At 36.9% G+C, this 11,772-nt stretch overlaps 1 protein-coding gene across 1 annotated transcript in view; it reads left to right on the top strand.

The window, feature by feature from the left end:
- The first annotated feature begins 7,636 nt into the window (after positions 1 to 7,636).
- Positions 7,637 to 11,772, top strand: part of mRpL16 (mitochondrial ribosomal protein L16) — a 72,300-nt gene continuing 68,164 nt past the window's right edge. The window contains exon 1 of the mRNA XM_090410766.1: positions 7,637 to 7,809. Within this exon, the coding sequence (XP_090266892.1) occupies positions 7,761 to 7,809 (49 nt within the window). The 5' untranslated portion in view covers positions 7,637 to 7,760. The remainder of the gene's footprint in view (positions 7,810 to 11,772) is intronic.

The raw sequence follows: 11,772 nt of genomic DNA, 5'->3' as shown, positions 1-11,772 counted from the left end.
GACTGTTCCTGATTGGTAGCAGAACAGGCAGTTATCTGAGACATCTGAGTTAAATTTTTGTAATATAGTTGGAGTGGTTAGTATTCTCCACTGAATATCTGCGTCAGGTTTGATGGTTCTTGTGCGATATGGTAAATCCCATTGAAATGGTGTTTGATGAGATTATGCAGGATTTTCCAGTAAAGTACTTTGGTTCGACTGTTGTGTTAGAGAGCTGTAGCTTTTGTTGGTGTTGCTGGGTGTAAGTTTCTCCCATGAATTATTAGTTTTTATCAGAAAGATAGGCGCTGGATCTTCTGAGTTAGGAGGGCTAAGCCCCTCTTCTGTTATGGTATCGGGGATAGCCACTTGAAAAGCGGCCTTTACAGTGTGTATCTGCTCAGACTAATTCCCATCTCCCAGGTTTTCGAGCGATTTTCGAAAGCGCCAGGTGAGGCTTGGAGAAAGAATGTCACCCAAGATCCTCACGCCTCGCCAGCTCCATGGAGGAAAGAAAATCCCTTTGTGAGTGACCGGGTTTCTTACTATCATGTTGTGGAAGATGGGTTCCAAGAGGATTTCAGGAAGAGATGCTATCTTCACTGTGTGCTGGTGGTCTAGCTTATTCCATCTTCGAAGGGCATCTTTGTAGAAGTTTGTTAGATTTACTGGAACGTGAGCTATTGTCATTCTTAAAGTTGTGGGGAGAGAGAGACCTCTAGTGGCAAAAAAATCAGCTAACGCCTTTTTATTCCCTTATACGGGAGTAGGCAAGGCCATTTTGCCCTATATCTAACTTTTGGAGACTGAGTGAGCAGTTCAAAGTCCACTGGTACCCAATCAGAGATAGATGGCCCAAGGCTATCACTAATTAAGCTGTACGCAGTGAAGAGAGACAGCTCAAATGTGCCGCCATCTCGTGGTCCCTAACCCTAACACAATACATTTAATGTCTGAAATAATGTGGGTTCTACGGTCGATTTTCTTGAGTTTACAGGACGAAAAACCCGAGTTTACAGGAGGAAAAACCCGCTTGCCCGTGCCAGAGATCGACTAACTCGGGAACCGGTCGAAAAACGGCTTGGAAAAATTTCCTCTAGTCGCCGACTAGACTCGAAACCAAGTCTTCCTTCGTGCGGCCAAGCGCCTGTGTAGCTCAGTGGATGTGGCGTTTGCACACCTCTAGTGGCACAAGTGAAAATATATGTAGTGATGTATTTGTGTGATATTTCCTGTTGTAGGGTATTAAGGAGAAATCGAGCTCGGAACGTTGTTATCCTGTTGTCAATGGAGGTTAAGTTTTGTTCTCTATCTTTGAGAGAAGTACATAGTTTGGAGTAGGAAACCCAATTTGTTTTGTTAAATATGAATCGATAGATGGTTGACTTTATTTGTTTGATGAATTGCACTGATGGCGTGAGAATCTTTAGTGTATGCCAAAGGACACTGGTGGCTATTTGGTTAACGAATATTGTTCTCCCTCTTGTGGAGGCAGAGGCTCCTATTGCTTCCCACTTTCCTAGTACTTGCTTGAAACTTTTGTATAGTGTTTCCCAGTTCTTGTCCACATAAGAGGGTGTGTTTCCTAGGTAAATCCCCAGGTATTTATGTCCCTCTGCGGACCAGTTACCAGACATTGGGGAGTCGGTTCGGTTTGTCCATTTGCCACACCACAGTCCTGTGGTTTTATGTGTGTTTAGTTTGGCTCCTAAGGTTGCCTGGTATTGTTGGTATCCTGCTTATATATTATGGAAGTCCACTTCTTTGCGGGCCATAATTGTAACATCATCAGCATATGCTGTCAGGGTTATGGTTTGGTAGGGAATTTTAGGACGGGATGCAGTAAGCAGCATGCTGAGTCTACATAAAAAGGGCTCAATGGCAATTATGTAAAGAAGTCCGGAAAGTGGACAGCCTTATTTAATACCTCTGCTGTATGGTACAGTTATAGTAAGCCTGTTGTTTATTTTCATGCAAAAGTGTGCCTTGCATACAACATCTTAATAGAGTGAATGATGCCTGAGCCAAAGCCAAAGCCAAAGGCTTTCAAGCAGCTGAAGAGGTATAGATGTTCAATGCGGTCGAAAGCTTTTTCTTGATCTAATGTTACAAGACCCATTGTTTCACTGTTGTTGTTGGCTATGCTTATGAGATCCCTTATGAGGTATAAGTTTTCGTGGATAGCTCTTCCAGGGATGGATAGCTCTGATGCCTATTTATTATTTCGCTCAGAGCGGGTTTCATTTTATTGGCAATGGCTTTTGATATAATTTTACACTGGGTCTTTATGATGAAGATGGGTCTCCAGTTTCCTAATTTCGTCGCGTCTCCTTTCTTTGGAATGAGTTTAATCACAGATGTTGTCATATTAATTGGGAAGCCACTGGTATTCGCGTCGACAAAAATTCTGAAGAGGATAGGTCCAAGCTGTTCCCAGAATTACTGATAATACTCAGTGGTGAGCCCGTCTATGGTAGGAGATCTATCTGTAGGTAAGGAAGTGCAGGCAGTTGTCAAATCGAGTAGCGTGATGGGGAGTTCTGTATTTTGCCTTGTTGCTGGTGAGAGTCTTTTCACATCGGAGAGAATTATATTCGTGGCCTCCATAGATATTGAGTTTGCTTGGTATAAATTTTTGTAGTACTGCAAGGTATATAACAGGATATCGTCATGATTTTCTATGATGTTTCCACTATCTGTTGTTATAGCAGATATAGTAGTGCACTCTTGGCGTTTTTCTAGTGAGAAGAAATGCATTTTGGGTGTATCTGTGAAGTTAATGTGTTTGCGTCGTGCTCTTATTAGTGCTCCTCTTGCAGAGTGCTCTTGGTGTGAGCGTATGGTGACTGCTAGGGACTGGTATTCATCAGATTCCTCATGATGCAATTGTTTTTGTTGTTGCAGATTTTTAAGGACTGAATGCTTATTGAAATTCCTCTGGTGACTATATTTTTGGGTAAATACCCTAACCTTTGATTTAAAGAGTGACCACCACTCGGAAATTGATTGGGAAGTAGGCATATCTCTGATGAGAGTTTCGATATAGATTTTGGAAGTTCTGAGATATTCTGTATCCTGTAGTAGGCTGTTGTTAAATATCCAGTATGTTCCTCCTTTGTGTCCAGGAATGCAAATGCTCAGAAGGATGGAATCATGGTCTGATGCATGAGATGGATGGTATGTGACTCTCCTGATGTAGGGTATTGTGTGCATCGATGTTTAGTATCTATCGAGCCGTGCCTGGTATAAGTCACTGGTAGGACCACTTTTGGCTCTCCAGGAGAACACTTTCTCATGTGGGTGCAAGTGTCTGAAGGTATCAGTCAACTCGTAGTCATTTATTACATCCTGGAGAAGCTGAGCTAGTGAGTGTCGATATTCTTGGTATTGTTGCCTATCCGTTGCAGGGTGCAGTTGAAATCCCCTGCCAGTATGATGTGGTCATTGACCTTGCTGAGGTGGTTTCGGACGAACTCTAGTACCTGCACTGCAAGCTGTTTGCTTTGTGGAATGTATATATTAATGATATGTATTTTCTTTCCTGTCTGAATTTTAATGAATGCATATATAGCACACCCAAGAAAGGGATTGATTATTTCTATTATTAGAGCGCTGTTTTGGTGATTTATTTCCAATGCTGACGCCTAATACATGAAGTTGTATGGCAGGACAGTGATGCGTTGTATATGGCCAGTTCCTCCAGTGTTGATCTGAAGCTTTTCTGTTTCAATGGAAGTTTGTTTCCTGCAGCATAACTATTTCTGTCTGGCAGGCAAGGATATGCTGCAGGACAGTCTGTTTCTCAGTGGTGTGGCACATCCTCTAGCGTTTAGAGAGATGTTTACTGAGGTGCTCATTATTTTATGGATTAGTTTAATTTTGGTGTGGTAATCCTCACTTCCTTTACGGATAGTTACGCTACCGCTGGGATTCAAGCCCATTGATCAGGTAATATATTTTTCCCCCTGAGATTGGTGGTGTTTCTTCCTCTTTTTCCTGCCAGAACGGTTCTTAATTCTTCCAGCTGGGTGATAATGCCACTGATGTCGGCGGTGTAGGCATAAGCTGTCAGCAGTTTTGTGAAGAGCCTCGGTGTTTTTTAAAGTCTTCCTTAATAAAAATCAGTTCTACTTACCCTTTCACTGATAATTCCTGAAATTCGGAATGAGGAATGGCTGTGATAATTTCCATTTAGGGGCTGTTGGGAAATGCTTTCCTTCAAAAACGGTTGCAAATTATGCAACTGTTTTGAAAATATTGGGACACAAAAAATATTTACATTTGATTCTTTTAAACTTAGTGAAAACCAGGAGCGACTCTTGCATAGGCACTGCAGAACTGTGGCACCCCCAATTTTTCTCGATACATAAATAAATTTATAATTTTATTTATATTTGATTGTAATATTTAATTTTATCATCAACAATCCTATACAATTCTCTTAGTTTGTATAAAAAATAATAAAATCCCATCTTGTAGCACTTAGGAGGGAGAAGGACACCGCACTGTATTTACCACAGAGTCATATTGCTACGCGCGAAAGCATATGCACGTCATAGTGAGATGCGAGCTATTAGTGTAATGCGGCACTGTCCATCGTCAAGTTCCACTGTTGTTTATAAGCAGTTTGCGCAGTTGACTCTTTTAAACGTACTGAAAACCAGGGCCACCCGTGCATAGGCACTGCGGAACAGCAGCACCCCCAATTTTTCTCGATACATAAATATATTTATTAATTTATTTATATTTTCTTGTAATATTTTATAATATAAGTGTTCGTAGTGCTTATCGTGTTTACTTCGTCTCTTTAAATACTTGTACATTACAATTAAAGGATTTAATTGTAATGTCCAAAAAATGTAAATCCATTACAATTAAAGGTATGGATTTTATTTTTAAGTAATTTTGAATTATATTAAACTGTATAATTTTATCGATAATAAACAATATTTTTTCATGTTTATTTATTTATTTTTTTAAATTTTTGCCATAATTTTGATATTTTATCCAAACACGTATACACTGTACTTACAATGTGTATGTATATTTCGAAAATTGCAGACCCTCCACGATTTCAAGCCACGAGCTGCTACTGGTGTGTGTATGTATATATATATATACACACACACCAATGTATACACACACCATATATATACACACGCAAAGGTATATATATATATATATATATATATATATATATACATACACCTTTAACACCTTTAACGTCTTATGTTTCTGTTATATCCTTCCCTTCTCCATGCAATTTTCTTCAACTGTAACTTTAATTCTTTTATAAAGCATTCCAAAAGCCTAATATAATCTTGGTTAGGCATCTCCTACTGATACCTCTGAACTAACTCCTCACCAACAAGAGACTCAGGTGAATCTAGTAAATCTGATTGCAGAAGTCCAGATGTGAAAGTCACAATGCATTATAATTAGTCAAATTGTAGCCCCTTTGTTCTCTACTCTTGTCAATCAGTTTTCAGCATTCAAGTGATGAGTTATTTTCCACTTCTGCAATCTACAGTTTGCTATCCCCCTCTCTTCTGTCTTTCAAATTCCTTTCATTGTTAATTTTCAGCAGTGCAATCAATCAGTATAGTAAGTAACTCCTGCATTTTCATTCCAAAGTGCAGAACTTACAATTTTCCACGTCGAACTGGTACAGTAACTATAGTCCTTTGCCGACAGTACCAACTCATTCCAAAGATTGTGGCGAATCTTTATGTAACGCTTATTTTATATTGCCCATACTAACTTGGCATCGTTAGCAAACAAGTAGACATTACCTTTCAAATGATCCCCAAATATCTTAATGCAGAAACTAAACAGCTGTTAAGCAAGTAGGTGTGTGTTTTGGCACAATTACTGTTCCTTTCTCTTTTTGATTCTGCTCCATCATACATTGTATAATATTTATCAGGTGCCCTCTTATTCATTTCACCAGCAACAAATGTTTTCATAATTTTCCTGAGTTTGTTCACCTCTTGCTGTATTCTGTAAAATCTTTTCAAAGCCAGCAGTATCTTTGTGTATTCATTTTGTTTATCAAATGTGAGATTTTTGTTTATCAAATGTCACTTTGTTAAGGCATGGCCTTTTCATTCAAAGCTGTGCTGTGTTCAATACAGAATAATTTTTCTATCGACGTATTCCTGAGTTCAAGTCTCCAACGACTTTTCAAAGCTTAACTACCACTCTTTAGATACAGACACGCCTTTAATTTGCTACCTCTATTTTTTATTTACCTTAATGTTCTGGAACTATCTTTCCTACTTTTCCCTATCTCGAGAACTTGAAAATTCCCTCCACAAAGATTAGAAAATGTGCAGTAAGCGATGTGAGTGAAAAAAATAGACTACAGAAACACGGAAGATAGGGAAAGATAGTTTTAAAAAATTAACAAAATATTTATTACTGAGCGGAAAAATCACTTAGCTAACCAATAATTCGTTTGTTTGATTAAAAAATAAATTGGATTTAATAGTTGTTGGTATTACAGACAACTACGTTATACACTGACTAGTTTTGCTCAATAAGAAGTGGCTTTTTCAGAATGGTATTATTATTATTACGGTATTATTAGAGTGCCAGGGAGGGCACTATATTCCAATCTACTCCCGGTCTTTAGTAGTTAATCCACCACCTACATAGAAGGCCACTACCATCATCATCTATACACGACACCATCTACTGCTCACCACTACCACTGGTATTTTAAGCATATACATTGTCTGTTCTAATGGTCGATTTGTCTGTATGCGCGATGATAAACCCGAGTTGTCTGGAGGAAAAAACTCTTCTATTGCCGTATGAAATCGAGTAACTCACCTTCAATTGAAAAATCCCATGGTTGATTCAGAAAGAACTGAAAAAAAAAAGCCTTAGATAAATTTAAATTGTTAAAACAGTAACAACCAGAACGACGTTGGGGTTATGCTTGGCATTCGTTATCTATCTTTTAGGATTGTTTAGATATGATTCCTGAAAAGGTGAATTCAATTATATTGAAATATATAATGCCCAATGTTTCCTCTAAGCTGCGCGAGCAAACTGCCGCGCACACTGAGTTCTTTTGTTTCTGAGTAGCTGAAATTTTCTTTTAGAAACACTGCTGGTTCTAAATCACTATTTACACTGTTTGTTTTGTTTAGATTTCGTTTCCTGACGTATTCTAATTTGTTTATTAACTGCCGTTGGACTGGCCGGAGGGCATGGTTAGGAATGAAATAGTTGGCCTTTCTGATTTCAAAACGGATGGGAAAGCTGGAACGATTTCTGCTCAGAGCATTAGCAGGCCCACGCAACTGTAAACAAAAAAAAAAAAAAAAAATAGACGAACTGTTGATGATGCCTGAAAGTCACTAATCAGATTACACCTTACAGATTACACCTTACAGATTACACTAATCAGAATCACCTTACGGTGTGAAACTAGTTGATTGATATATAATCTAACTGTACATAATACCAACGACTAACAATATCATTTTTTTAAAATCAGTAAATTTGTACTCATAAAGTTTCATTATAAATAGCTTGAATATTTGACTTACACAGCTTAGTATAAAACTTCAGTATAAAATCCCTCTAAACAGAGATATTTAGAGGGATTTTATGCTGAAATTACCGTTAGAGGATGCATTAACAGAGTTAAAGCATTTCGGCTTCGAATGTGGTTAAAAATGTTTCTACTTCGTTGTTCACAATTGGTATTCGTTGTTTTTTAATTTTTATTTGTTTCAAACTTTTGTTTTTTCAAGTTCCAAACTTTAAAAATGCAGGCAATAAAGTTTGGCTATGGGAGGCATGCTAATTTTTTACAAAGTAAGATATACTATCGTTTTATGCCATTTTTAGAAAATGGAAGTTGTATTTTGATGGAAGATATCGGGGAAATTTCTAATGAAATTTTAGCGAGTTTTTATGTGCCCTAAAAAGTATGACTTCCTTACTCCTTTTTTGCCACTCATAAAGTATGGCATCGATTTTTATTTCGAGTTTTCTCCTCAAAGATTAGAGAATGGGGGAAAACAATGTAGATGATCTTGTAGCCTTGATGTCAGAATACTGCTTGGTTTGTCAAATCAGTGGAGAGTATTATCGTATGTAAAGCTGTGGATAGGATTAGTTGTTATTATGAGTAACCACAACCGTACTTAGACTTCCCGAGGCACTAGATTGCTGCTGGACTGCACTAGACTGGCACTTTTTTGCCACTCATAAAGTATGGCATCGATTTTTATTTCGAGTTTTCTCCTCAAAGATTAGAGAATGGGGGGAAAACAATGTAGATGATCTTGTAGCCTTGATGTCAGAATACTGCTTGGTTTGTCAAATCAGTGGAGAGTATTATCGTATGTAAAGCTGTGGATAGGATTAGTTGTTATTATGAGTAACCACAGCCGTACTTAGACTTCCCGAGGCACTAGATTGCTGCTGGACCCCAGTTAAAGCCTCATGCGCTTAAGCATAAGTACGACCCTGTGAGTAGGTCGTTTACATACTGAATAAAAAGTCTTCAGTTTCATTCCAATAAATAAAGTCTTCAGTTTTATTCCCCTTGAACAACTTATATGCTTCCATCGTGTCTCCTCTTTTTCACTTATCAGCTAGTTTTTGAAGCCTACACACTGTCAATATATTTTCATATCAAGCATTCCATAAACCCCTACAACAATCTTTGTCACTTGCCTTTGGATCCTCTCCACCACATATAATGAAATTTTAGCAAGTTTTTATGTGCCCTAAAAAGTATGACTTCCTGACTCCTTTTTGCCACTCTCATAAAGCATGGCATCGATTTTTATTTCGAGTTTTCTCCTCAAAGATTAGAGAATGGGGAATAAGCGATGTGAGTGAAAATAATGGGGAAAACGATGTAGATGATCTTGTAGCCTGGATGTCAGAATACTGCATGGTTTGTCAAATCAGTGGAGAGTATTATCGTATGTAAAGCTGTGGATAGGATTAAGTATAAGCATAAGTACGACCCTGTGAGTAGGTCATTTACATACTGAAAAAAAAAAGTCTTCAGTTTCATTTCAATAAATAAAGTTTCATAAAAAAAAGTCTTCAGTTTCATTCCCCTTGAACAACTTATATGCTTCCATCATGTCTCCTCTTTCTGGCAATATATTTTCATATCAAGCATTCCATAAACCCCTACAACAAACTTTGTCACTTGCCTCTGGATCCTCTCCGCCACATCTTCATCCCTATGGAATCCTGGTGACCAGATCTGCACACATTAGTCCAGATGAAATAAAAATTCATCAACCTGGAGTTGAACCAGCAACCTATAAATGTCTGACATATTGAGATATATATAAGTTGGTATGAAGTTAATACCAGATTAATGTTTTTTTTTTGTTTTTTTTTACTTAGAATAGGGAGAAACTTACCCATTCTGTAAAAGAGGGAGGAAGGGATGAAGAACAGATTGTTGATACCAGACAGCACATTAAATGCATTAACCATCGCCATACTTGCTTCCGGGAGATGCACCCAACAATCACTCTCCATGGAGATTAATGAGGGGCAACTTCTTGAAGCAAGTATGGAGATGGTTAATGAATTTAAGACAATCTGATGAGTTCTGTGTGTGATAATGGGACCTCTCTTGATGAGTCTCCTGAATCCAGGATGGTCTGGATTCAGGAGACCGGCTAGCTCCACCACAAACCGTTAAAAGCATAAAATGTTATTTCCAACAGTAATCATAAGATTTAGGTAAAATAAGAATTTCATTCCTCGTTTCACCATAGACATCATAATAGAATAGGAAAATTTGACTATGGAAAGCTGTTGAATAAAAGGATATTAAAAATTCGTTCATTGTACAAAAGATGAATTTTTAATGTCCTTTCATTCAGTAGATCTGCATTTCAGCATTTGTATTTCTCACAAAAAATTGTTTTATTTATTTTATTATTATTATTTTGTGGCTTCCATCCACAAGGTTTTTATAAACCGTGGGTGAGCTGGGAATTTTTTCTGTTTCTCTAAATTAATTGTTATATATATTTTATTTTATTATTTTTTTTTAACATAGTCCAGAAACCCAAATGAACTTTTTCAAGCCACTTCTGGCTTCCAATAAGTGAGACAGTGGTCTCACATTGGAAAATGAAATTCATCTCCCACCTCAAGACAATCACAAACATTAATGCCCCAGTTGATTACCATGATCTGGCTTAAACTTTGAGACAGTTTTATAACTGGTTGTTAAAAATTTCTACAGAAACAATATTTATAAAATATTGTAATCTTATAAAACATTTGGGAAATTTGGTATACAAAATAAACTTTAAATGCAATGTGAAATTCTAAGAATAATTAAAGGCAAAAATTCTTGACTTATCTCACTTTATGGGTTTCTTTGCAATGGCAAAAGTATATTATTAAAACTGATGAAGTTGAGAAGAAGCTGCAAAAAATACATACTGTGGCACATTCTTAAAACTAAACTTTATGTAGGGAACTAGTTCTTTAGATTTTGGAAGCATTTCACTGGATATAACTCTAAAGTATATAAAATGGTAATGAGTGGCATGCTTTGAAGAAAAGGACTGAGAAGAAGATGTTAAAAATGATAAAATGGATATAAAAGGATGTCATTTGACAGAGGATATGGTGTGGGATAGGAAACTAAACGAAAAACATTTTTGACAAATTATGTAATTTTTGCCATAACTTTTTAACAATGAAACTATCACAAAAATAAAAAGTATATGGATTATTTTCAGATAACTACTAAATGTTATGTCATTAAGGGCTTGTCTAAATCATCCACATTTTAAGGGTGATTTATTTTAACTGGATTTTATTTAATTTACTATCAGTGTTTCAGCTCTATGAGAAGTAATAATGATTAGTGGTATTAGTATACCATTAATATATCTTGAATAAAACATAGAAAGCATGCCAACATCTCTTGGCCTAAAGTTGGCTCCGGACTGAGGTAGCAAATTTGGTAGTTCAATATCTCATGAGTGGTAGTTAACATACTGGACAAGTTGGTCAAAGGTGGAATTCAGGAATGGATGGATAGGGATATAATACTTTGAGTAGCAGCACATCTCTTTAAAGGGTAGTAGGCCTTAGTCATTTGCATTCTATAATACATGACCTTGATATATTTGTCTTTTGTAAAGGCATTTGACAGGATACTATATGGAACTAAATTCGAGTTAGACTGGATAAAATGCGACTAAAATGAAGCTGGTGACAGGGATAAAAAGGTTAGATGGTCAGATAAATTTTACATGGCTAAGTAAAAGACATGCAACCAGTAGTGTTCTGCTGCTTTTTGATTTGTACATTAATGATACAGGTAACAACTGCCCACTGCATGTCTCCTTTAGTCTTACATTCATTAGAAGCATCCTGAACTGTTTAGATATCAACAGAAGTCTTCTATTCCTTTAGAAAGTGCTTTCACTTGGTTATAAATTAAATTAAAAATGCCAAGAACTTATATTCTTATTTAATCCTTTATCTAATTGTAAGCAAACAAAGTGTGTAAGTGAAGCATCTTCACGAATAGGCTGCTTGTATATAGAGGCTAATGACTTCATATTAATTGCCTTAGTATCCCAGACATCCAAGTAGTGGACCTTCCCATAATGCATAGCATTATACACACCTAAAAGAATGACTGTTTTGTATTATGGAATACTAGGGCAATAATATGAAGCGTAGTCATGAAGATGCTTGGCTAAATAAAGGTTTAGACCTTTATTGAGGTACTGAGGCACCAAAAACTGAGTGATCTACAAGATCACTCTA

Source organism: Typopeltis vanoorti, chromosome 20, assembly GCF_054136105.1.
Source record: "Typopeltis vanoorti isolate ZY-2024b chromosome 20, IOZ_Tvanoo_1.0, whole genome shotgun sequence".
NCBI classification, from domain to species: Eukaryota; Metazoa; Arthropoda; class Arachnida; order Uropygi; family Thelyphonidae; genus Typopeltis; species Typopeltis vanoorti.
The sequence above is the reverse complement of the archived record's forward strand: the minus strand, read 5'-3'. Positions and strand labels throughout refer to the sequence as shown.